Source organism: Urocitellus parryii, chromosome 5, assembly GCF_045843805.1.
Source record: "Urocitellus parryii isolate mUroPar1 chromosome 5, mUroPar1.hap1, whole genome shotgun sequence".
NCBI classification, from domain to species: Eukaryota; Metazoa; Chordata; class Mammalia; order Rodentia; family Sciuridae; genus Urocitellus; species Urocitellus parryii.
Window position 1 is genome coordinate 77,770,572 of NC_135535.1, and position 27,966 is coordinate 77,798,537.

General features: G+C 38.0%; 1 protein-coding gene and 1 pseudogene across 1 annotated transcript in view; one reads left to right on the forward strand and one right to left on the reverse strand.

Annotated features, from left to right (window-relative positions):
• The window catches only part of Fgd4 (FYVE, RhoGEF and PH domain containing 4), a 199,890-nt gene that overhangs the window by 42,724 nt on the left and 129,200 nt on the right, over positions 1–27,966 (reverse strand). Inside the window, exons 2-4 of the mRNA XM_026412320.2 lie at positions 27,253–27,402; positions 15,540–15,723; positions 9,620–10,127 (exon numbers count right to left, since the gene is read on the reverse strand). Coding sequence (XP_026268105.2) covers positions 9,620–10,127; positions 15,540–15,723; positions 27,253–27,402 — 842 coding nt within the window. The remainder of the gene's footprint in view (positions 1–9,619; positions 10,128–15,539; positions 15,724–27,252; positions 27,403–27,966) is intronic.
• Positions 11,970–12,140, forward strand: LOC113199397 (small ribosomal subunit protein uS14 pseudogene; annotated as a pseudogene).

A 27,966-nucleotide genomic window follows, 5' to 3' on the forward strand; every position in this document is an offset into this window, starting at 1 on the left:
ATAAGACCCTCACCATTCTGGAGGGGTCCCATCCCACACCCTGGAGAAAAGAATCCTATAGAGACAAAGAAGAATCTGAATAGACAGGCCTTCCTGGGTTTCCTCATCCAGTCTATGAGCAATCATACTTGTGCCATGAAGTCTCCATGGAAAACTACTGAATCACTAAATGCCCAGAGAAGGCATGAAAGCTCCATGCCTCTTCTCCCATACCTTGTCCTATCCATCTCTTCATCTGTATCCTTTGTAATAAACCAATAATCCAAAGTGTTTCCTTAGTCCTGTGAGCTGCTCAAGCAAATTAATTGAACCCAAGGAGGGGGTTGGGGGAACCACTATTTATAGGCTGTCCATCATAAGCACAGTGACACAACCTGGGACTATGAGTGGCATCTGAGGGGTGAGGTGAGTCTTGGGGATGAAGCCTCAACTTGTGGGATCTGACAATACCTCTAGGTAGACAGTCTCAGAAAAGGGTTAACTTTGAGGATACCTAGCTGGTGTCCCTGTTGCAGAACTGATTGTTTGCTTTGATAGGAAGAAATCCATGTACATTTTAGGATCACAGAAGTGATCTGTGTATAATGTATAATTGAGTTCAGTTGGTTTTTCATTTTATACCATCAGGCTGTATTTGACGTATGTTTAAATAATAAAATAGCTTTAAAAGTGTTGATACATTAGGGCTCTAGCCTGCAATGTTTTCAAAATAGGAAAGTTAAATAAGTAAATATTGTTACTTAATACTTGCCACTTCAAAATAATATAACCCCTACTTTGTCCTCAGGCGCTTTATTAAGAAGTCATTTATTCTGGTGATCCTTTAGGAAACAGTAATGGTTATACAATATTGATTTAATCAACTCACTTTCTTCTGTTAAAATCTAAACAACAGCCTTGACATTTCAAAACAATTTGAATAAATGGCATTAGGAAACATCTTACTTTTAATACCCCTTCTTTAAACTAAAGAGATTTTTAAAAAATAAATATTATATATTAAAAGCCAATTCCCAGGGTATTGCATCGAAACAAAAATACATTATATCTAAACTGCCAGACTTGAAAAAGATACACTCCTCCTACAATAATAGAATACACAGTTACTTTTCTCTTCCTGCCTGATGCCGCTGCAGGCTGTTTCTGGAGCGGCTGTGCCTCTGGACCCTCTGGGAGAGCCTGCTCCTTTCCTGGGCTAGGATCAGCCTTGGCTGTTAGTCACTGTGCTCTCTGACTCATGAATGTACTTCAGTCTCAGTTCTGCCTCCTCATTTGCAGATGTCACCAACTCCTGCAGCTCTTTTCAGACCTTCTGGCATGACTCTCCCATATGGCAGGAGGCAGGACAAAGAACCCCCGCTGCAGCTCTCAGAGTTCATTAACCGGGTAGGCAGAAAATGCTTGTGTAGAGCCAGCAATTCATTCTTCAAAGTCTTGGTGCCATCCTCCCTGCCACATGCCTCCAACTACCAAGAGGGGGAGTAGACACAACGCCCATGGGCAATTTGTTTCCTAATGGATGCTGTAAGGGCAAAATCTTTACTTATTCTAAAGTGAATTAGATATGGACACTATCCTTTACAACTCTTCAAAACATGTCCTTATATGCAATTTCTTTTTTTTTTTAAATTTGTTTTACTTAGTTACACATGACACTACAATGATCTTACATATCATACATTTGAATCAGATGGGATATAATTTCTCATTTTTCTGAATGTACAGGTTACAGAATTACATTTAAGCAGGAAGAGTAATTTTTTTCTAAAAACATTTACTCAAAACTTCTACAAGTTCTTGCAGCTTTCCCTATATGCCAACTAAGGGTTAGATTTAAGACATGCATGTAAATGATCTATGTAAATTTTCAGGTTTCTATAAGATCAAATGAAATTTTTCTCAATTCTGTCCAAATCTGCTGCCAGTTAGTTATATTCTCTCCTATAAGGAGGGAAGAAAAGTGTGACTTTATACAGATATATGCACCTCGGTATCCCCTGAAGCCCATTCTCGCATAAAAATTTGAGATAATTTAGGGAATAAACATTTGTTTTTGTAGCACAATTCATGGATGCATCAAAATTAGATGTGTCATTTTAAATGCCTTCTCAAAGTCTTCAGAGAGGCTCCAAGTGATAATTTAAAATGAGAGTGCAATATTTAATGCCTCATAATTGGCCTATCATCTGAAAAAAGCATCTTAAAATTTGATTTTTGTTGGGTAACTTCATTCTGTAATATTCCAAAATTCTACAGATTCTTTCTTATTAAACAAAGGACCAGGGCTGGGGATGTGGCTCAAGCGGTAGCGCGCTCGCCTGGCATGCGTGCGACATACCAATAAAGATGTTGTGTCTGCCGAGAACTAAAAAAAAAATAAAAAATATTAAAAATTCTCTCTCTCTCTCTCTCTCTCTCTCTCTCTCTCTCTCTCTCTCTCTCTCTCCCCTCTCTCACTCTCTCTTTAAAAACAAAAAAACAAAAAAACAAAGGACCAGAGAAATCAAGGGGAGCTATCACAAAAGTGAGAAAGTGACAATTGTTTACATAATTGTATACACAATTCTAGGTTCTTCACATGAATTTTTTCATATAACCTTCATAATATTCCTGATTCACAGGACTTATCCCTCTTGTGTCCTACAGAGGGGGTGCCTCAGTTTTGAAAAAGAACAGAGAGGTGCTGAGATATTCAGTATGCAGAATATGTTGAATTCTGGATCTATTCTATGACATCTCTGAGTCCACTCATCTTGACTCATAGGTACAGAAACAGGAATTCATGTATATTTAACAAATACATAGCTCTTACAAAGCACCAAGGCACTGTTCTAAGATTTTTTCTACTCTTACAAGCTCTATGCCTCACAGCAGCACTGGAGCATAGATGTATAATCTCTTCTTTACAGATGAGAAAATTGAGGCTCAGAGAAGTTTAAGTAACCTCTCTCCTGTTTATGGCAGGAGGAAGGACAAAGATCCCAGAGCCAGTATGTAACTGAGCTGGGATTCAAACCTAGAGTCTGCCACTAGTTCATGGTATAGGATTCCCTTTTCTGTTTGTTCTTAAAGCCACAGACAACTGCTCTGTTTGTAAGATCTTACCTTTCCATATCTTGCATAATCACACTAAACTGGATCTTTCTGCACATGTCTTCCAAGCACTAGATCTTTCCAAATTCTGCTTCATTTCCACATTCTGTTCAACCCCACACCTCCTGGACCCCGCTTGACTGGCTGATCTTGATTAACTCCTACCCACCCCACCCCACCTCATTTGTTTTTACCTTCTTGAATTTCATGCCACTGAGCAAGGCTGGGGACATTACCAACTGGCCCCACTATCTTTGGCCATGGCCCTCAGAGTCATGGTCACAAGTTACCACTAACTAAAAAAGAAGCTAACCACTTTCTGCACTGTGGGACAGCTCCATGCCCTTTCAGAATATCCTGCTGGCCTCTGCAAGGCACTTCCCAACAGGATACATCAAGACCCAAGCTTAGAGAAACCTCTACACTGTGGCCCCTTAGACCCTCACCCAGTGAATCCCAGATTGTCCTCAAGACTTTCTTGCTAAGAACACTAAGTTCTCCTTGAGCCATGCTTCAAATCTTGGCTTTATCTTTGAGTTCTCTCTTTCCACTGACCTTATGATGGAAAAAGTTATGCTTGATGGAGGTTAAGTACAGATGAACTTTTTTCTTTTTTTTCAAGGCAGTGCCTTCCTTGCCCATAGTATATACACAACATAAATTCACTCAGTTTAATTCAGTTATCCATGTTCACTGAGCTAGTTAGCCATCAAATCCCACTGAAGACCCAGTCTCCAGGTTAACTCCTAATTTCAATTCTAAGTGTAGACAATGTTCTTCCCCTTAAAGCTCACCAACACGTCTGTACCCTTGACATCCCCCAAGCTTTGTGAAACACTGTCATCCCTTTACCTTGTGGACAAGCCTCATGTTCTTTTCCCATTGTGCCTGTGCTCTATGCATTTTCTATTCCTGCACGCTTTACTTTAGTACTATTAAGCACACCAATATACACATCATCTTAAATTCTCCTGTTTCTTGGGCTCCATGTGCTTGATTAATATCTCCAGATGAATGTCTTGCAGGTGTCATAAAGCTCCATGGTACAAACTTAACCCAATTAGCAACTGTACTCCATCCTCTCATCCCCAATGCCATTACTTTCCTTCCTATTGGCCATCTCAACCATGTCACCAACACAATAGAAAATCATGGCCTTGAGAATTATGCTAAAGTGGCAAGTGTGAGGTCAGCTGGTTGGTTAAGTGATGGAGCAGGTATTTGAACTCAGGCTTTTAAATTCCAAAGCCCGCATACTTTTCCAGAATATTCTAGCTTCGTAGTAGAATCTTCACCCAGACTTCTCAGAAGACTCTCAAATTCACTAAGTCAAAATCTACATTTTTTTCTCCACAAATATATGTATCATTCACCTTCTTGTAGCTCAATGAATGGTCTTTGCCTCTAACCCTCGCTTTTCACCCTCTGCGTCTTGCACCTGGACTAGTGCAGTTGCTTCCTAACCATGTACCCTGCTCCATCTGCTTTTCATTTTGTCTGACTCATTTTTCTAAAACCCACAGATGTGTCATCATTGTCACTTCCATGCTTTAATTGTCTTTGCAGCCAGATAACATTCAGCTTATGGAAAATTTGAATTAACATGGGAAAATACCTAAGTTTAATCCAACAAAACAGGATATGGAGTGGACATACATTATGCTATTGAATGAGTTTTCAAACCATAGCTCAGAAAAATAAGTTGGAATGTTAAAAAGATCCAGGTAGTACTCCCTGGGTAATAGAATCATGGGTGGTTTTTGTATTTAATGTGCTTTGCGCTACATTTTCTTGTTTTCTAGTGAGCACTATTAAGTCTTTAGTCAGGTTTTCAAAAAATCTTTTTTAAAAAAGTTTGTTTTCAAGTGGGGGCAAAGGGGAGCCCTACTTATCAAGCATACTAAGCCCACTGAAATTTGTCCTTAACTTTTCTTAAGCCTGGCCCTGGTCAGACATGGGTGCTTGCTTGCAGTCCCAGCTACTTGGGAGGCTGAGGCAGGAGCATCACTTGAGCTCAGGGTTTTGAGACTACCTTGGGCAAAACAGCGAGGCCCCAACTCAAAACAAAGGAAAATAAGCCTAGCTCTCTACTCCACTTTTTCTCTAACCCTTGTGTGGCCTCACTGTGAGGCCAGACATATTTCCTGAAGCATGGCCTCTTGCTCCTGCTCACTGCTCCTACTTCCACTCACCCTAACCTACTTTGTACATGACCACACAGCAATCTCCCACTCCCAACTAGCATTCTTTGAACATAACTGTCTCACTTGTTTCCAAATCAGCAAGTAATTTTTTTTAAGAGTTACAATTAAACCTAGTAGAAATGGAAGGAAAAAGAGGAAAAAGTAAATTGACTTGGATTTTCTTTTATTTTGATACAGGTATCACTAAATTCTCAGGGCGTTGCTAAATTGCTGAGCTGGTTTTGAACTTGTTATCCTCCTGCCTCACCCTCTTGACTACCTGGGATTAGAGGCATGCGGCCTGGCTAATTGCTTTTTTTTTATTCAAAACTTACTATGGAATGTGATCTTGCCATTCCTTTCTCTATTAAATGACTATTTAATTAATTCTTATTTTAGTATGTTTAATAGGTATAACCTCTCCAGTCATATATAAAAATGTAAAATTGTAAAAGTAAGTAAAATTGTAATTTAAAAATCAGAAATAACAAGAAAGGGAGGCTGGGGTTGTGGCTCAGGGGTAGAGCGCTCACCTGGCGCATGTGAGGCCCTGGGTTTGATCCTCAGCACCACATAAAAATAAATAAATAAAATAAAGGTACTGTGTCCAACTACCACTTAAAAAAAAAAAAAAGAACCAGGAAGTACATTTAAATTTGTTTCCTAAAATAACATTTCAATTAATCTCTACACTATGGATTCTTCCTTATTCATCTATCAGCCACTTTATTATACAATTTGTCATTTTGGCCAAATAACCATCTTTTAATCTGCCTGTTATGTTCTTGATAAAACTATTGGTTTTTATAATTTATTAATTTGAGCTTATGTTGTCAATAACAGAGATGTATTAAACTTTCATCTTAAAAGTATAATTCTACATATTTATATCTGTTTATCATATAAAGATAAGTATGTATCTAGCATATAAAATATTTATACCTATAAATATATATTAAATTCATTTAAAAATGTATTGGAAAATTAACCTGAGTCTTATAATAGTTTACTTAATATAGTTTGAGATATTTATGATAACCCAAATTCATCATGCCAGGCAGAAATTATCGTATTCCTGTCTCTTGGTGTCCTTGAGGGCACATGCCTGCCTGAGTGGGCACACAGGTGCATGTTCACAGTACAAAATTCCTTTCCCTTCTCATTTCCTGTAACTAATGGGTTTTAATATGTCCTTTTGTAGATTTCAATCTTTCAATCTTGTAATACATAATTAAACTTAAAGATCCAAGACCTGGTAACTGACATCTGAAGTTATCACATAAGTGCTCACTTTTTTCTTTTAGCTTTAAAAATATACATGCACGCTTGCTTTAAGGTCTCTGGTTATATTCTAGATCACTAGTGCTACAAAAAGTTTAATCATTGGAAGAGTGTAGGTTTGCTAGAGTATGGAAGACTCCACAGATTCAATGACTTAGCTGTTCTACATGGTAAAAAAATAAAGGTATTTTATACTTATACATGAAAGTGATTCTTCATCAAAATAATTCAGATAAATCAATGAAACTGTTTACAAACTGAGACTGTTTTCAAATCAGTTCAATTATTGTTTGTTCTTGATATAATTTAATGTGTATCTATCTTCCTGAAGTTCCTTTGCAATTCTACCTTCTATTCTTTATCCCCTCATTTTTCCACCCCTGGTGGGCATCTACAAAATGTCTAGTAGCTTAATATTGGTTAAGATGAAATTTATTTGACTATCCTCATGTAGAACTCTATATCCAGTTATTTAAAGACAGAGTAATTTTTCAGTTGTCTGAATCATGATACAATATCTCACTAAGTCTTCAAAGTTCAACTGTTAGATCTACATGTAACAGCATAAAATTAGTACAGTATCACTGAAAAGGGCCTTAAAATCATACAATTTACACCCTTTAACTACAAATGAAGAATTTTATTTACTTGTTCAAGGTCATACTGCTTGTTGGGACACAAGCCAGAGGAGCATCCCGATTTCCTGGTCTTAATTGTTTGGTCCATGATAAACTACTAAACTCTATTTTTTAAGATTTTCTTTTGTAACTATAGTAAATATACCTAACACAATGTTCCATCTTAACACTATTAATATTTAAGCTTGGCTTTTGGAAGGAGCAAAAGCATCCTAGCAAACTGCAGAACAACAAAGAACACAGGGTCCTCACATAGAGATTAAATCCTGTTTATAGATGGGAGAGATGTGGTGTTTGGATCAACAACTCTGCAGAGAAAATTTCCTTTTTCTTCCCACACACAGCTTGTGCCATCTACTGCTTAAAAGCCCAATTAGGAGAAAGGCCAGCTGGACCCTAATCTACTCATTTAATAAGAAAATCCTGTTAAATCTCCCTCAAACCAAGTAAGACTCAGTGACGAACGTGCACACACAGCAATATACAACATGATATAGAAAAAGTACCACCCCACCAGTGCCAGCATCCCCAATGAAAGTATTTCCCTTAATAAGAACAGCTCTTACTGTTTTATAAACACTTGCTGGGGGCATCATCCCAACTGCAAAAGGTGTTCTTGGTTCTACTCGGCTTCTCCTTTCACCATGGTTCAAGTGCAGAGACACTAAAATCTACCGCGATGCGAGATGTAAAGGATTCGCTTCGCAATCAATGTCCTGTTTTCTTTACTGTTTCAGATAATGTTACCAAGCATGAGTCACTTTCTCCCACTCACTTCCTGATTTAAACTTTCACTGCTTGAGAGTCAGTATTTAAAATTAATTCACTAACTGGAAGAAATAAGCCATTTGCTCTTTGGGTCCCCCCTACCCTCAACCCAGGGGCAGTGAAAAGTTTTATTTCATTTGGGTTAAAGTTCTCAATACAACCAACAATCATTTTTAACTCTTATATTTTAGAATGAGTCCTTTTTGAGTTTCTGCCTGTGTTCATGTCAGAACACCATTAAAAAAAAAAAACTCATAAGCCTTGTATTTGCTGTTTATAAATTTTCTGATAACTCCAACTTTTCAATTTTCAACCCCCCAAATAGTTATTTAGCATAATCAGTGAGAGACTGAGCAATACAAAATTTTTCTTCTCTTCAGAGATGTAAATAGCCTTAAAAAAAAAAAACAAACAGTTTTCTAATCTAGGAAAATTTTGGATGATACTTATATTGTACCTGTGATCTAAGAAGTCCTAAATACTGTGTAAAAACTATATTCATTAATATTCCCAAAGAACTAAACTGACATGAATGAAGAATACAATTCAAATGACCTTCTTACTGGAATTATATAACAATCTCTGCAAGTTAGTGGACATGCCAGAAGCAGCAGCAAGATTTCCTGGTTCTAATTGTTTGGTCTATGATATACTAAGTAAACTTTGTCCTTTTTAAATATTTTCCTTTTACTTGTGGCAAAAGAAACTTAACATCATCTATTACGTTAACATAAAGAAAATTCAACATTTTAATTTACCTGAACACAGGTAAATTATATGTGTATTTCACCAGCAAATCAGGTGTTAGATGAGATTTGTACAGGAGCAGAAACTCCATTCCGGTAGTTCATCAAACTACTTCCCTTTTCAGGAAGGACATGAACTTTCAGTTCACCACTCCAGTAAACTATCTGTGGCTGTGGCAGCCATTGACATTCCTGAATTTTGCTATTTGGATTTGTAATTTGTTGTACCTGGGACACAGCACTGCCCTGAGTGTCACAGCACAAAAGGTCTGGGCCATTTATTAATTACATAAAGCAGTAGAACTTGGAAAATCACTTAACCCTTCTAGACTGTTTCTTCTATTAATGAACTGCTTGACTAAAATGATCTCTAAATGGCCTCCTAATTCCAAAAACAAGCCACTTAGTATTATATTGGGTATTGATAAGAAAACTTTAAAAATGAGAAGTCTGAAAAGAGTTATAATCTGTTGAACAATTTAATACTTCCATATTAATGTCTTTCAAAGCATCATCTGCTAGTGGCAAGTTCATCTTCCATGTCTAATATTTTCTTTTACCAGATTAGAGAAGTTGACAGAAGAAGAGTATAAAATTTCTTCTTGCTTAGCCTGTAACCATTAGGGAGGCAGCACCAACATCTAGAGCAACAAAGAATATTTCCTTCCTACATGAAGATCACATGACTGTGAACTTCCTATATCAAAATTGGCACCAGGTTTCTGACCCTTGCAACTGCAATAGAGAGATCAACAGAAACTACACAGAAAGGTGAACTATTCCCTCAGAGATGGCATTAGTGCCCACAGCTTGAAACTGCCTTAACTACTGGATGGGGTGATCTGACTCACTCATTTCATGGGTGCAATGAAATAGTTTTAAACTGCTGTGAGTTAGCCTTGTGCTCTACCTTTGTCTCCTGGTGTTGGTCCAGCTGTTCCAGTTCCACAGGGCTGTCTCCATTTTCCCTCTCTTGAACCTTGGCTTCCGCTTCCACTTCTCCTTCTTTAAGGGGGAGCACTGCGCCTATACTTGGAGTCCTGCAGCTACCGTCAGAAACATCTCCGTCATGGTCACTTGTTGTGGGTGATGCAGAACTGATGGCGCTCTCATCTCTTTCTCCGTTCACCAAGTGTGTATCAAGGAAGGGTTCAGCAGTTTGAACAGGAGTAGCTGGGCGACCAGTGGCTGCTTGAGCCTCTTCACATTCCATCTGGTTTGGTGCTGCCATTATACCATTGGCCACACAAGTCTGTTCGCCCTGAGTCTGGTCTGTACCATTTCCCTGCCTCTGTGGTGGGTGCTCGGAGAGGAGTTTTTGTGGAGGTGTGGGTGTTACTCCATGCCGTCCTGGGGTCCGAGGAGCAGTTAAGTTCACAGCAGAATCTTTCTTCATATCACCATAATTTGCTAATGCACTAAAAGATAAAATACAAAGGAAGAGTGAAAACATTGGCATGGAAGTCTGAGCACATAGACCAATTTATTGTAGTGGAAAAGGAACTTTCCCCGCTATCTCACATGGCTTTGGAAACATGGTACTGGGGATGCTATCCACATTTAAATAAATAGTTAAACAAAGATTATAAGCCTGGGTTTACCTATGGAATCTGGAGCATTTCCTTAAGCTGTTTAATAATATGACTAGTTAGTAAAGATGTAGGTGGAAAATTATTTATATTTAATAAAATCATCAAGATTTTTATTTCCCTTAGAACTTTAAAAACAAGCATAGCAGAGCTGGGTGTGGTGGTGCACACCTGTAATCTCCTTGGCTCAAGAGGCTGAGGCAGGAGGATTTTGAGTTCAAAGACAGCCTCAGCAACTTAGCGAGGCCGTAAGCAATTCAGCAAGACCCTGTCTCTAAATAAAATACAAAAACGGCTGGGATGTGGTTCAGTGGTTGAGTGTCCTTGGGTTCAATCACTGCTACCAATAAAATAAAGTAAAATAAAAATAAGCATAGCAGTCCCCAGTTTATGAACTTGTGGTAAACCAGAAAGTTATTTTTATTTGCATGGCAGAACACATTCTTAAAAACTTAATTTTCCATGTTGCAATACCCTCTAACTGGTCTCCTCAGTGGTCTGTTTCCACTCTGAATCCTCTCCAGTCAAATCAAACTCAGAGGGCTTTCTCACACACTTGAGGGTAAATGATATCCTGATGTTACCTTCAAGACTGTACACCCTCCACCCCCTAGTGACCCCAACTCACACATGCTCCCCTGACCATGGTCTTGCTTTATGCCTTGCTCTTTCCTATCCCCAGTAAGCAAATGTGTATATTTTGGGGTCACTGCAACTGCTGTGCTCTGCCTAGGACACAGGTGGCTTCTTCCTCCTCCTCATTTAGGTTTCTGCTCAGATTCACCTTTTAAGTGGCTTTTCTGATTGGATCCATCCAAAACAGCACACCCGTCACTATCTCCATATTTTATTCTTCCTTATAGACTTATTACCACTTGACATTATATAGTCCTAATAGTTCTAACAAGACAATGGAATCTCACTGCCAGTACAAATCAATGTTCCTATGTAAATACTTGCTTGGCATTTTAACTTAGGATTCCAAGATGGAAATGAGAAGAAATAAAAACAGACTAAAACTCTGCAAGGAGGCACATTGTGCTATCCTGTTCTCTGCTTTACTCCTAACTCTCTGCATAGTGCTTGATTTATGTGAAGTCCTCAATGAATATTTGATGGACTATGAATAATAATGATGATGACTGTGACAATAATACAATAACACAGACCATCACATGTTTACTAAGTCCCACAAGCTATGCAAAGCCCTTTACAGTGGTCGTTGTGTTTCATCCTCATAAAAACTCCGAAAGCAGGGACCAAAGGAAATCTAGGCTTAGAAAATTGCATGCAGTTGGGCACAGTGGTGCATACCTGTAACCTCAGCTACTACAGAGGCTGAGGCAGCAGGATTGCAAGTTTGAGGCCAGTCTCAAGGCCAGAAACCTAGTGAGATCTTGTCTAAAAATAAAAAGGACTGAGAATGAGGCTCCATGGTAGAGCACCTCTAGTTCAATCCCCAGTACCACACACACACAAAAAAGGCATCTTGTGGCCAGTGTCACATCTGACAAGCACCAAAGCCAGAATTCGAACCGGTAAGTCCAACTCTAAATCTCATGATGATCTTCACCTATGTCATGGTGATGAATGAAATGAAGAACAGGTGAATGAGCTGCAGACAAAAAGACAAGGAACACTTTTGTTGTCTTGTTGCCCCTTAAAAGTAAGATGGGTCACCAACAGCTCTATGGAGACACCTGCAAAAATGTGGCCAGGGTTCTAGCTCTTGTCAAGTCTGCTCACACTGGTACAATGTGATCCAGAAATATGGCCTCATCATGTGCTGGCAATTGTTTCCATCAGTATGTGAAGAATACAGGTTTCATTAAGTTGGACTAAGTGATCTTCTTTGAATGGATTGCCCCAAGACAGCCACTTGATGAAAGACAACATGCTAGCTCTTTGTACCTGAAACATTCTAAAAAAAAAAAAAAAAAAAAAAAACTCAAGAAAAAAAAAGTGGGAACAAAGTCCAGTGCTGGTTATCTTCCCCAGTGCAGGTAGTGGGGGTGGGGAGCAATTCCCATGGACCATGCTAAGATGAGAGTTGCCTTCTCTCTTTGCTCCATCAACTCCAGCCACAGCTGCTATGGACAGGAGAATGGAAACAGAATACACAATAGACAGCAAGAAAGTGAGAAGGAGGGAGGGCGAAGGTAGGGGTCAAGACTAGCACAACAGGAAGAGAAGGAAAATTCAGTAGTGGAAAATGTTATACACACAAAAGTTGTAGGTGGCCAACACAAATACAAATGGAAAACATCACCCCTGATATTTGTCTTCTAGGAGAGTATATCCTTGGCCTAGATAATTTCTTCTTGGAGATTTAAGTCAAATTGTCTTCCTTATCATGCCCTCTTGGGTGCTTGTAACCTGGCAGATAGATTAACAGATCTGCTGAACCAAAATGAGGCAAGCTCAGGACTTTTTAGAAGGACTGCTTTGGATGATAGTTGGAAATTTCCCATAAGGGACATCAAGGGTATGTCTGGGGATGTGGGGATAGGTGGGAGGGGTTCGTAGAAACAGAAGTTGAACCAGTACTTAGAAGATTCCTGCTACTTTGTGGATTTCAAACCTTGGAAAAATCAGTGTTCACCTCAGCAGAAAACATTATTTATTTCTAAAGTCCTGAAATCTTCATAAATTAAAAAGAATATTCTCTCTTACTTTGATAGAGATAGAGGAAAGGAAACCACACACAAAATAAATAAAATCTACTTGTTCCAAATCACTCTTCCAATAAAACTATGACAGGTGAGGTCTTAACAGCAATATGATAAGGTGCTCTAGACCATCCTGACCAGACTCTACCCTAGCATATGCTGGTTCTTACTGTCAATCAATTTCCTGCAGTAACTCAGTTGAGTGATGTTCCTTTATCCCACAAAATGCTAGTTTGGGCTGTGATAACTGGGATTAAAAGTGAAAACCACCCTGTAGGTATATAGACATCGCTTAACAAAATATAAATACAAAGTTCCCACTAAAGAGCTGTAGACCCAGGGCCACTGTTATGGTTTAGATATTAGGTGTCTCGCAAAAGCTCATGCATGAGACAATGCAAGAAAGTTTAAAGGTAAAATGATTGGCTTATGAGAGTTTAACCTAATCAGTGCATTTATTAATCCGCCGATAGGGATTAACTGTATGGTAACTGAAGGCAGGCAGGGTGTGGCTGGAGGAGGTACATCATTGGGGTATGCCTTTGGGATATATATTTGTCCTTGGTGAGAGAACTCTTTCTCTCGGCTTCCTGATAGCCATGTCCTGAGCTGCTTTCCTCTGCAACACTTGTCTGCTATGATGTTCTGCCTCATCTCAGGCCCAGAGCAACAGAATTAGCCATCTATGGAATGAGAACTCTGAAACTATGAGCCTCCAATAAACTCTTCCTCCTCTATGTTGTTCTTTTGAGGACTCTTGGTATCATCAGAGGAAAAAAAAAAAAAAAACTTGAGTAAAAAACAGCCAGTTTGTGCTGGTAATGCCTCATGGCAAACATATCATTATCTGTTTGCATTGGCAGGACTTTGCCACATGATAGTTGCCCAAACATGTTACACCCTATTTGCACTCAGAACACACTTGCTTAAAATGTCATAAAATATCGCACCTCTTTATTGAGATCAAACTTTCAAGCTTTGCATTAAGAATTGACTTTGATTGACTTTGAATTGGTATAGCTTGAAAGAGTAAAAGAAAACTGATATTATTAAGCAGAAAAACTCTGCATATTTCATGTGTAGAGAAGAATCCAAAAGCAATGCAAGGGGTGGGTTACCAAAATGGTGAGGATGAGAGGCCTCAGTCTTTGGAATACTGACCCTCTGCCTTCAGGTCTTCATAAAGCTATCCCTGAAAACCAGGGATGTGGGCTCTGGCATGCTATAATGACAGGATCTGGGCCCTAGCCCTCCTTCCATTAGGAAGTATCTGAGCATAGCTGCTAAAACCTGCAAACAGGAGGGATCACTTTTCTATTATTATTGAAGCAATTTACCCTGAGAAGCAGGGGAAAAAATCTTTTTAATTAAATTAAACCATTCTTGTAAAGACTGTTATCATTTAAGATAGCAAAGGAATTATAAATCCTACTTTGAGGGGGAGAGAAAGTTTAAAGATTTATGACCAAAGTTCGCACAATTGATTAGGAATGAAAACAGGCTTCTAAGTTACTCTTTTCCAGAATGTGTAGCTAACATGGTCCCATTTTAAATGAGGGACATTGCAGTTTTGTGCTTGGCCACAACTTTCAGGATATTCTGCAAGTATTTCCAACCTCTAATTTCACTACATAAATAACAAGAAATCCCATAAATAAAATGATCACATAATGGGAAACCATTCCCAAATATTGCACAGAAATGAATGAAAACAGCTTCTAGGACGAAAGCAAAGATATGTGTATATATGTGTATGTGTGTGTGTGTGTGTGTGTGTGTATGCACACACACAAGCACACACAGATATTCTCTTACCCTTCTGATAAACATTTTAAATACAATTCTATTTAAGTCAGTGATGAGAGTTCTAGCAAAAAAAAAAAAATTCTTTAAAGAAAAAAAGTTGAGGGTCTTATATATAGAAAAGCAACTTATATGGGTTTTTTTAAGTGAGAAATATATAGTATTTCACCTGCCTTACCCCCAGACATTAAAAAGAATATAAATTCTATCTGTAAGTACCAAACTAAAATTTAGCATGAGTTCTGTTTTAAGGAATAATATCTCTTTGAAAAATCTACCACAAGATGGTTATGGTGTGCAGGAAAATAGGGACTGAATGAATACAGAAGACTCACATTAAATAAAATGGGTCAGAAAAAAGAGAGAGCCATGGATGAGAAGCCCCCAGGAGTCACACTCCCAAACACACAAAGTGAGAAAAGCAGAGACAACTTTGTGTCCTTTCATAACCAGATGGCTGGTAATCCACAAAACAGTCAACAAGGAGTGACAGAGAGAGACATGCACAGATACACAGGAAACGAGAGCGAGCACATCTACACAAAGCAAATGATTTTATCCCTGGTGGCCTAGGGTGCTGTATGGAGGGAATGTACAGAAAATGACAATTCACTCTAGGGCAAGACTAAGTTATTTTAAAAATGCACGTGCTAAAGGCCTACCAAAGCTAATGGAATTACATACTATTTTAATTCAGAAAACCTATGGCTTTATTATCTTTTCAAAGATTGATTTCTTCCCTCTGCCTTCGCCCATTGTTAACTCTTACCTGCCTCCTTCAAAGCGACTGATGAGATCTGAAACCTTACTGGGTTTTTCTTTTGAGACACAAGAAGCAGAGGCAGGTTTAATTTCCTCCATCCTTGGTCTTGCACTAGGTAAAGCTTTATGCCTGGGGGTTTGGTGTATATTGGACGAAGGCGAATTCTGCAGATGTAATGGCTTTGGAGGCACTGTAGAAAAAGAACAGAATTCAATATTCCACCAATACATTGTTCTTTAACAATAAAGAGTCTGGTACCCTGAGTACAAAAATCTTTAGCATTATCATACTGTTTGTAAGGGGTCTTTGCAATCTGAACTGAATCTTAACCAAGTGACCTTTGTCTTGGACATTTGCTTCATGTCCCATGGAAATCCTATTTCCAAATTTAGATAGTTCGTTTACTATTAATTCATCTTAAATACAGCATTGATAAACAATCTAGAAATATATGCAGGACTACAGCATCCCAGAGACAACATAGCAGTTATTCATTTAAACAGAGAAAAGAAGGTGCTAAGTTTGAAACTAAATCCTAGAGATAAACTATTGGCTACAATACAGATTTTCTAATTGAGTGATAATAACTATACCAGAATCCAGAGCTACTGAGTTAAACAACACAAAACTCAACAGAACAACAACAAATACCAGCAATACAAGATTTCATTCACACAGCATTTCCCATTTATGAAAGCACTTTACCTCATTTGATCTTAGATAGAATTTTACACCTTATAGACCAGAGTCAGAGATAGGTACTGTTATTCACCTGTCATGTTTACGAACACTTACAGAAGTGATTGGCTTGGGGTAATAAGGCTAATCTAATTTGATGGCTGGTACCTAGACTCTAGGATTCCCATCATCAGTACTGCTCTTCCTTGTAAACCCAGCAAAAGGGGATGGAGGGACATAGAAGTACTTTTACTACTGTTTGCCACACTGTAGAGTAGGCTTGCATCGATATACTACAAATCATGTTTACTAGTAAGTTCTTCATTCAATTCACAGAACAGGAAAAGATTGGTTCCTGAGATACTAAAATCTACAGACATTCCTTAGCAGACTCTGGATATATAATCGGTATATAATCAGTACAGGTATTCCTTCACTTATGGAAAACCAATATAATTTTTCTTTAAGATTAACACTGAGGGTAAAAGTTTATAACATGTATTTTTCTATGACTGATTGTAACAGATCAAATAGAATTATCTCCTATTTCTTTCTTAAACCATTCCATCTTTTGGAACAAGGGTAAGGAATCATGTCGCCATCTAATTACATGCCCCACTTTGCCCAGCTGGCTGCCCTGGCTTTCAGTTATCTCATCTCTTATGAACTCAGCTAGCTGACAGTTGCTGGATGCACACTGGCCTAGATTTCATCACTCCTGTGCCAGTTATCAATTTATTACAGGAAAGGAAAAAATATATCACAATGAGCTACAGGTGGAGCAGTTAATTCATTTTATTATCTTTTAACATAAGAATGAAAATCCCTGAATGAAAGAGCATGCTTCTTCTCCTTCTTCTTCTTTTGAAATGAAAATAATATTGTCTAAGATACAGTCAGGGGAAATGGTTAGTGTAGTATCCATTGGAAAAGAAGGGGTTTACATAATAAGTGTGATGTGTTAATTTTAAGGAAAAAAATTCTCACACAGAAAAAAAATACAAAGTAGTAAAACAGGACACCATCCCCATACATACACACAGCAAAACACACCTTCAAACTTTAGGAATAATTTCAATATTTCTAACTAGAATATTGAAAGGAAGTGAATATGTTCTTTATAATTCTTTGTGCTACAATTGTTATAAAAGAAATCATCCATTTACAGTTGACTCACTGAACATTCCTTATCATGTGGGAGACACTGTTAGATACTTGAAAAACTGAAATATAAAGGCTTAGCTAGCTTTTCAGAGATGACTCTACTGACCTTAGCAAACTAATTATGCACCTCACCCACCCATACTGGGGTTGGAAGCCAGGGCCTCCTTCATATAAAGCACGTGCTCTATCACTGAGATACACCCCCTGCCCTACACCCATCTCTTAAACTGTTTCATAGTACTGTGTACCTTTTCTTCAAAGTGCTTATAAGTTTTATGCAACCATTAGATAACTAGTGACACATTAGTGACACATACAATAGTAACAAGTAACCAAAAAATTTAGTGTTTGCTGCTAAAGCAAATACATGATCACAATTATATTTACTGTAACTAGTTGTATACTGTGTTTAGTAAATATGTGAAACACGTATAGGCACTAATCAATGTGTCATCCAGGAGCTCATATACTAGTGGGGAAAACAGTTTAACCATGTTGATAAAGGTGGGTGCTGGATATACTGCATTTTAGAAACATAGAGGAAGCATCTAATTCAGTAAGAGAGATAACCCAAAGGCACAATAAATCAGTAATATACACATTTTAAATAAAGGAACACATATAGTAGATATGATAAATATCTCAAAATAGTTTACAAATGGCCAAAGTGTCAGAAACATCGTCTTAGAGGGAAACTGTCCTTTTGCTTGTCATTACTGGTCTATAATAAAACACAATGAATACTTTGCTCAAAAGACCTAACCAACGAGTGAAACTAATTCTTTTTCTCTCAAAGTTAAGCAATAATCAAGGAACATCTGCTGCAGATTTCAAAGGGAAATACATCTTGTATGCTATGTATTTTTGATGCTAAAAATTTGATTCTAAATTAAAAACCAAGAACTTGTGTTTCAATTTAATGCTTTGTATCAAAAGAAAGTAACAATAGCAGGACCAAGGAGGGAAGGAATTGATGCCTCAAATTATTGAAACTAAGTTTCTCTTCATGTTTCTCACTTCTGGGAAACCAAAGGAGCTATAGTGATCTTCTTTATCTCCAAGGATTCAATTTCTTTCTTTTCTGTTGCCTCGCTGTTCTCTAGGGATTTAAAAATATCCACCCCCTGTAAACTTTAGGTTGTTATCAATGCTTTTAGTGACTGCCTCTAAGATACACTTGCATTTCTCAATGAATCTCCATTCCCTCACCAATTCCTATTTCTGATCTTTTACATGGTGGGGTCAGCATTTCCAAGTGCTTTCTGGGCATCTCCTAGGTGCTCCATCAGCAAATCCAGTTCATTATATCTAAAACTCAATTTATTACTTCTTACAAAAGAGCTTCCCCTCCACCTATATTCTCCATTTTTATAAATATTTAACATCATTCATCATTTGTCTCAGAATCATTCATCAAATGCATATTGACCATTATACCCACAGACTAAATAGTGTTCTGGGCACTGTGCATATGTTCCTTGCCCTCACAGATGTACAAGTCCACCTTCCCTCTAACATTACTTCTCTTTATAAAATCATTACAAAGTCCAGCTGATTGTTATCTCTATACTAGCTGACTAAGGCTCCTCCTTTTCCTTCCACAGTTACTGCACTAAGGCCCTCTTATCTCTCACATATTCCCAGTGCCCACATTTAATTCAAAATAAACAATAAAAATGAAAGGGTCAGCAGTCAGGTGAAATCCTAGCTATTCAGGAGGACTGTAAGTTCAAGGCCAGCCTGGGCAATTTAGCAAGACCCTGCCTCAAAATAAAAAGGGCTAAGGATGCAGCTCAATGGTAGAGTACCCCTGGGTTCAATTCCCATGAATTCATGTTAACACACACTCATAGTTTGTGCCTAGAAGGTGAATTTTTCATGATCAACTTTTGTTATCAGTCTCAATAACTTTTATAAAAAGATGACAACTCTAATCAATTGCTATTTACTTGAGAATTTGAGACTCCAGGCTTAAAAATGATGATGATGATGATGATGATGATGATGATTAGCAATGTCTGCCCTGAGTGCAAAATAGAATATTTGCTATTATTTTAAAATCAATACATTAATAACTGTCTCATATTGTGAGTACCTGATAGCATATGAAATGTGACAGAGCATGCCCTCGAATATACTACTTTGGAATAAGGATTATTTTGAGCAAGACTATAGAAAAACAGCAAGTGTGAGAAGGACATGTTGCCTCTTTTTCTTCCTTAAACCAGAAGGGGTGGGGGAGGCCCTCTAGAAGCTGTCTTCCCTACACCAGAAGGAAAGTAACCTTCGTTTCACCACTGATGAGGAGTTAAGGCTAAGAAAACTGTACACACATAACCTGTTACAGTAACTCCTACTTTCTAGTTTTCCCTCCATAACTAAGGAAAAGTCCCTTGGTCTTATTTTCATAATTTATTATTCTTTATCCAATTTGGTATATAAGAATTCAGCTTCTTTAGGCCTCCATTTTTCTTATGGAGACTCCATGTACATGTAAAAACTATATGTGCATTGTATATATGTACATTGTGTGTATATAAACACACATATAAATTTATATATTTGTTATATAAATAAATTTTATTATATAAATAAGTACGTATTTATTATACATATTTATATTATATAATCTGTCTTGTTTCAGTTTAATTCTCAGGTCTAACCATAGACCCTAAAAGCAAAGAGGAGAAATTTTTCTTCCTCTACTCTTAGAGGGTCATGAACCAGAAAGAATAAATCTTCCTTTCTTACATATTAATACAATCCAGATTGTTAGTAATCTATTATAAAACTAAAAAGAAACCTAAAATCTGAAGCTAAAGAAATCATGATTTTAGCCAGGTTCGGTGGTGCATGCCTATAATCCCAGTGACTCGGGAGGCTGAGACAGGAGGATTGCTAGTTCAAAGCCAGCCTCAGCAAAAGTGAGGCACTAAGCAACTCAGTGAGACCCTGTCTCTAAATAAAATGCAAAATAGAGGTGGGGATGTGGCTTAGTAGTCGAATGTCCCTGAGTTCAATCTCCAGTACCCACTCCCCCTCCCCCCAAAAAAGAAAGATTTTATAAATAGACAAAGAATATTATAAAAGACCCCCCCCAATTGTACAATAGGGAAAAAAGATCATAAATTGTAGGCAAGATTTTAAGGCCAGAGTTTATTATTAATTCCTACTGGTATTTGAGACAATGAGAATGGAAATGCTTAATGTTTCAATTCCTCTTCCTCTTACTATTTCATTCATTCATTCATTTATTTCAGGTATTAGTTCTAGAGATATCAGGACAGTAATGTAACATCTAAAACAGGCAAAATCATTCCCACTAACAGTAGTTTAGCATGCAACTCCAATCACAACTCCCTACTTGTTTTTGTACAAAAAAAAAATAATTATTATAATAAAATAAATTAAAATTCTCAGGTAAAGGATGTTCTGAATCCAGAATGTGTACTACAACACTTTTCACTGAATCAAACAAACACAGGAGCACATCCTGGTAAGGATGTGAACAATGTCAGAATTATGTTAGCAAGAATTTTGTTATGTCTACTTGTAAATAAAGACATCACAGCAGGTTGTCTTCTTTTGAAGTAAATTTCCTGGGCTTTTTCTTAGTACCTACCTGACCTCTCCCAACCCATCCCCATACAGCCGTTTTATTCTGAATCGTAAGCTTGCAATGTTTTCCTCGGGCCTTCAGGTTGTCCCAACACCTGGGAAGTCTCTTGCAATCTTTCCGCTCCACTTGGCAAACTCCCATACTTTCAACAAAGCTCACCTCAGGCATCAACTCCTTTTGAGAAGCCCACCCTGAGTATTCCACCCCTAATTTCCCTTGTCCTCCCACCGTACCTCAAAAATCTTCACTCATCTTTCTCAATTAACGTTTGTCATAATGTTTTGTAATATTTTTGAACCATCAATGACTTCTTGGACTGGGTTTCTTTATGATATCTGAATGAGATCAGCCTAGGTCTTCTGACCCGTCTGATTATATGTTAATATTCAACTCCTAAGGAAAATCAATATATACCAAAACCAATTTATCTTACCGCTCTTATCAAAGATTCAAAAAGTAACATATAGCTACTTTGATGAATAAAATACTTAGTAAAGGATTTTTTGGACATTACCTAGAACCACCCCACTTAAGAAAGCATTTTGTAACTGCACAACATTAATAAATATGAGATCTAAAATCTACAAGGAATTTTGTTGTAGGATACAAAGCTTCAAAACTTAGTACTGCCCTTAGTCTTCCCCTGCACCCACATAAGTGTCCCACCCTCTTGTTGCTTCCAAGATGCTCTGTGAGAACCTGGAGTTTTTCAACCCAGAAGACTTTTGTATTATATATGACTGAGATGGAATAACAACCAGAATAAAGAACTGCAATAGACTATTAACTAAAAGAACCTGTAGCCCAAGAATATAAAGAGGAAAAAATAGTGTTTACCTGCACTAATAATCCAGGAACTGCAAATTAAACCCACCATATGATAATTTGTTACCATCAGATTTACCAAAAAATTTAAATCTCACAATACCAAGGGTAAGTGAGGGTATGGAGCACTATGAACTCTCATATGTTTTCAGTGAGAGAAGAAATTGATAAAACCACTAAGAATTCAGCCTTTTCATTTAAATATCTCTTATAGGAATTCTTGTACACATAAACAGGGTTGTAAAATTTTTACCTTTTCATTGATTCAACAAATACTTAATGAATGACTATGAAGTTCCAGGCATTTCAGCCAATTAGTGAGCCGAATGAAAAACAATTAAAAAAAAAAACAGCAAGAAAATCATGTATCAGTAGTAGGAAGTGATAAGACAGAACAGGGGAGGAGCTAAAAGAGCAAGATCACAGGGAATGTAGGGAGGGCAGATTTCAGCACTAAACAGGATGTCCAAAGTGGGCTTCTGTGGGAAGCAACAATTTGAAAGATTTCAAGAAGTTGAACCAGTTTCTCAGGGAAGAGCATCCCAGCAGAGGGATAAAAAGCTAGAGACTACTAAAGTCTGGAGCCCAACATAAGTGCAGCAAAATGATTGAGTGAGCAGAGTAGGTGTTGAGGTCAGGGGGGGCCTGATTTTGTCAAATTTTATGGACCCTGGAAGTGATTTTAACTTTGCAAGAAATGAGAAGTCACTGCAGAGTTCTGGGCAGAGATGTAGCATTGTGACCTACATTTCAACAGCACCACTCTGGTTGCTGTGCTGAGAATATAGAAAAGAACAAGTCAGGGGTTATTATAGAAATCCAGGCATGGGATAAGGGTGCTTAGGAGCTGATAAGATTTGGTTGGATTCTAGACGTAGTTTATAAGTACATTTTCTGCTTGTGAGGTATGAGAAAAACAGGGAGGAGTCAAGGATGAGTCTGAGACCTTTGGCCTGAACACCTGAGGGAGGCACAGTCATCAACTGAAACAGTGAGTTGAGTAATTTTTGGAGAGAAGATTGGTAGATCAGTTTTGCACATGCTAAGTGAGATATCTGAGTGTTAGTAAAATGAACCATTATAGCCACATTTATACACAAATAAAAAAGAAAAAAATCTAATTATTAAAAAATTTCCAAGTATGCACAGTGATCAAGAAGAATGAAGAGAAACTAATTACCAGATTGAAGAGCATTAGGAGATTTCAATTACTGTCAATAAAAATAAAAAATAATAGTTGGCTACTTATAAATGCATTATAAACATACACTTGTTAACGATAGATTATTACACATGAATGGACTGTTTTACATTACAGGCAAATAAATTAGTTTGAGTATTCCATATAATTTCATAAATTATTCAAATAATAATGTGGCTTTTCCAAATTCATGAAACTTTAAAAATATTTAGATTTAAAGACTGAGGCATTGTGTGACAAAAATTGAGTTTTACCAAAAAAAAAAAAAAAAAAATCATGAACTATGGAGAATGTTGTGGACCAAAGCTCTTGAGAGAAAAAGTACTATTTGCTTTAAAAGAAGCTATTTTGAGTTACTCTAGTATGGCCAGAAATAGGTCAATAATAAAAGTGGTGAACAAGAAGAAAGACTATGTTGGAGGTCGCTCAGTAATGTGTTAGACTAGCGGGACTGGTATAAAAGAGAATCAGCCATGGTTTCTAAGCCTTAGGGTATTTTCTGAAGTGGAATCAAAACAAGCTCTAATATTGAAGAAATCCTTTAAAAATCTACACACTGCCATTTAGATCCAAATGCAACTTTATCAAATCTAAAATTTACCTCTTTTACCTTTTAAAAACTTATACATGATTCTCCAATCAACACAAACATAAACCTGGTTCCAAATGCATGATACACAATAACCACCACTAATATATATGCATACAATAGTAATCTCTCTCCTCTGAAAACTACCAAAATAAACTGTAGCTATAATCTCATTAGCATTTCACATAAGGAAATCAAAAAACACCCAAGATATAATGATGTGCTCTTTTAGGATGTACATCAGTGTTTCTCAAACTCAGCATTAATTATGTTTCAGTTTAGATGACATTTTGTGGTGAGGGGCTGTCCTGTGTACTGTAGGATATTGAGCATCATCCCTACCCTTTCCTGGCTAGATGCCAGTAGCAACTCTTACAAGTAATGTCAAATAAAAAATTGTCCCCAGACATAAGCAATGTCCCATGGAAGTGGTGGTAAGTGTGTCAAAAATGCCTCTGGGTAAAAATTACTGATATAGAACAAGAGTCATCAATTCAGTTAAAGTCACACAATAACTCTTTAGCCTCAGTATCCTCACCATTCACAATTTTTAAGGGATTAAAGACATAGCAGGATTAAATAAAAGTCTCAGTAATCTACTCCCTTACTCCATGCAGGAAGTCTTCATTAGCACTCCATCCCTTTTTTGCCTCAGTCACTCTAATGTTAAGAGCCTAAAGAAATCAGAATTAGCGCCTCTCCAGTAAAGGGTAGCTATTAACTATTGTTGGCCAGTAAGTCTTACACAGTACCCAATCTATATGGCAGCTCATCTTAGAATTCTAAGATATAGCCTTATTCAGGGATGTTGGTCTTTGAATGGCATACATCTAAAGTTTTAAATAAAGAACAGCTGAAGCAAAGTGGAAGAAATGTTAGAAAGAAAGAAAGAAAGAAAGAAAGAGAGAGAGAGAGAGAGAGAGGGAGGGGGAGAGAGGGAGGGAGGGGAGGGGAGGGGAGGGAGGGGAGGGGAGGGGAGGGAGGGGAGGGGAGGGGAGGGGAGGGGAGGGGAGGGAAAGGAAGGGGAGGGGAGGGAAAGGAAGGGTATATTATAAAAAAGTGGAAGAAATTTGGCAGAGGAGATTATTGTAGACCTGCCCCATGCTATAGGAGGGAATACAAGAGCACAAAACACAGGAAACACCCAAGACAGATGAATAAAACACACAGCAGGTCAGATGGTAATGAATAACAAAAAACAAAGAGGCATGGGTGCTATGATCTCAATGTTGTGTCCCCAAATTCATGCTGACATCCTTACCCCCCAAGATGATGGCATGAGAAGGTAAGGGCCTCTGGGAGATGATTAGGTCATGATTAACTCTGCTTCTCATTCATGGGATTCATTCCCTTTAAAACAAGACCTAGAGAGAACCCTTGCCCCTACCACTATTGTGAGTTTCGGGTCAATCAGAAAACAGGCCAAAGTAAAATAAGGAAAAGGGCTGGGGATGCAGCTCACAAGTGGAGCCCTTGACTAGCATGCATGAGGCTCTGTGTTCCATCCCAGCACTGTTAAGAAACAAACAAACAAGGAAAGAAAAAAGAAAAAAGGGGAAGAAAGAAAGGCCCTCACCAGACACCAAATCTATCAGCCCCTGGAATTGTGAGAAATAATTTCTGTTGTTTATAAGCTACTCAGTTTATAATATTTTGTTATAGAAGCCAAGGAGATGAGTTCATTGGGGAATATAAAATATTAGGGTCAAAATTTTAGCCAGAGGTTCTAGGGAAGAGCCAAATATCAAGAAAGAGCATTTACTCCGTATCTGGAAATATCCTTGGTAGTTGTAGAAAATTGTGTATAATCCACATTTAAGACAGGAAGTAAATAAGCATCTAAACAGCAACATATTGATTTTGGTATAACTTTAAAACAGCAAGAATAAAGCTAAGTGTTTATAGTCTCCATAAAGAAGTGGGCTTAGAGCAGAAGTGTCCCTCAGGAAGGACGCTCTTTGATTTCTTGCAACACACTGTCTAGGGCAGAGGGGTGGGAGGGGAAGGGAGGGGGCATGGGGTTAGAAATGAGGGCGGGGGCTGGGGATGTGGCTCAAGCGGTAGCGTGCTAGCCTGGTATGCATGTGGCCCGGGTTCGATCCTCAGCACCACATACAAACAAAGATGTTGTATCTGCCGAAAACTAAAATAAATAAATAAATATTAAAAAAAAAAAAAAGAAATGAGGGTGGAATGTGATGGACATCACTATCCAAAGTACATGCATAAAGACATGAATTTGAGTGAACATACTTTATATACAAACAGAGATATGAAAATTGTGCTCTATATGTGTAATAAGAATTGTAATGCATTCTGCTGTCATTTATTTAAAATAAAAATCAACTAAAAAAAAATACACTGTCTGTGAAAAACAGTGAAGTAATGTAATGTGTCTTCCAAAACAGGTTTTTAAGCAATGAAAATCTCGCTTTTGATCTGGCCAGTTACATAAACTAGAGTTTATAGTCTTACCTCATATTTTATCTTTTCAACTCTAATGAGCAAGGTATAATTTTGTATTTTACAAATAAAATAGCTTAAATCAAGGTAAAAAGAATGTCTGTGCTTATAGTCACGTCACTGTTATAGGGAGAACTATGGCCCAAAGAAAAGGTCATAAGCTCATGGAGGGGCCTCTTCCTTTAAATCACCAATTATTTGGCTGTGCTTGACATTCCACCATGAACACAGCCAGTAGTGAGAACAAAAAGACTAACATACCATAATCTATTAAGAGTCTATTTCAAATGTTTTTTCAGAAATCCTTAACAAAGACAACTTTAAAAAAACAACATCAGTTCTTTTACAATGCATTCCCTAGTATGCTTTTTTTCTTTGGAAGAATAGGAAAGAGACCAAAGTAAACACAAAATAAACAAGATATAAATAGATTTCTCCAAAGCACAGTGATTCTAAAAATGTTTTTTTTTGGTAAATAAATGTTGAGCATTATGAATGAAAATCCATCCAGAAGAAACTATACATTAAACCATCACAAAGCTCAGTTTTTGCACTGCAGTCCAAAAGGCCTTGATCTCTACCATCAAAACTGTAATTTGTGTTTCTCAAAGTTAATACTCAGTTCACTGGAAATTTCTCTGTAAAAGGAAGAGGTCACTGAACCAAATATTCAGAGCTTTCCACTTTATTTTCCCCCAAATGGCTACTCCATCTAAATGGAGGGATTTTACTTTTCCTCTCTGTTCCCAAGAGGTATTCTCCAGGCCCCGTTCTTAATATCATCTAAACACATTCTTGATAAGTATGTTAAGCACTGTTTTAGAATGATCTGTTTTACAGATCCTCTGACATCTAGCAGGCCAGTTCTTCCTGACAGTAGTTCTAAACATGTTTATTATACAGACAGTAAATTAAGCCCTGCACTAGGTTGAGCATAAGGCAGTGCCAGGAAGAAGACATGAAATCTCAGCACTGTGCAAAGAACAATGACAGAGAAATTTATACACTGTTTTAGGAGCAGAGCAAATGCTGGCACTGCCTGAAAAGGTGCTAAAAAAATAAAGGTACCCAGTTCCTCTCTTTGTATGGTTAAAAACTCCATGTTCTTCTTTCTTCTAAGTAGACTTTCTCAGTGAACAAAGCACGGGCCCCAACTACAACCCCCCACCCACATGCATACCTTGTGGCTTTGGACTTGCAGCTGAGCGTTTCGCTGGTGTCTTCCCATTTATTCCCTGAGCCTCTTCAGATACATTCTGATCGACCAGTGTGGTTGTGCTGCTCCTTGAACCAGGTGGGACTAGAGTGACCTTTGGACAGGTACTGCTGCCTGTGAGTTCAAAAGGAAAGACAGATAAATACCAAGGCATAGCACCATTCTATCTGGTTCGTCACATTTCTCCTAACCCCATAAAACCCAAGCAGTCATAAGATTCATCGTCAAAATACTATTTCCATGAGTGCTGTCCTTGATAAAGAACTTTTCCTGGGAAAGAGCTCATTCCATGTGCTTTCGAAACCCTCTTAGCACACCCAGGAAAACCGGCTACACACAGACCTCCCTTCCTAGCAGAGTCGCAGAAAGGGCTTAGAATGCAGCTGCTCTGGTGTAGGTGGAGGCGAGGACAGGAGGGGCCCAGCTCTAATCTGTTAAAAGCGTTTCTTACCAGTGTCCAGTCAGTCACCAGTCATCAGCCTGTACTCAAAGAACAAAGCAGGAAAGCCCCAACGTGACAGCTGACCCAAAGACTCCAGAAGAATGGCTCAGACAGAAACAAGCAAATACACACAACCTCTCACCCACTAGCTGACTCGGTGACTCCACATAACGCCCACGAGCAGCAGGGGAGTGACCCAAGCTTCCCAAGGATGGAAAGGCAAGATTCCGTGGAGA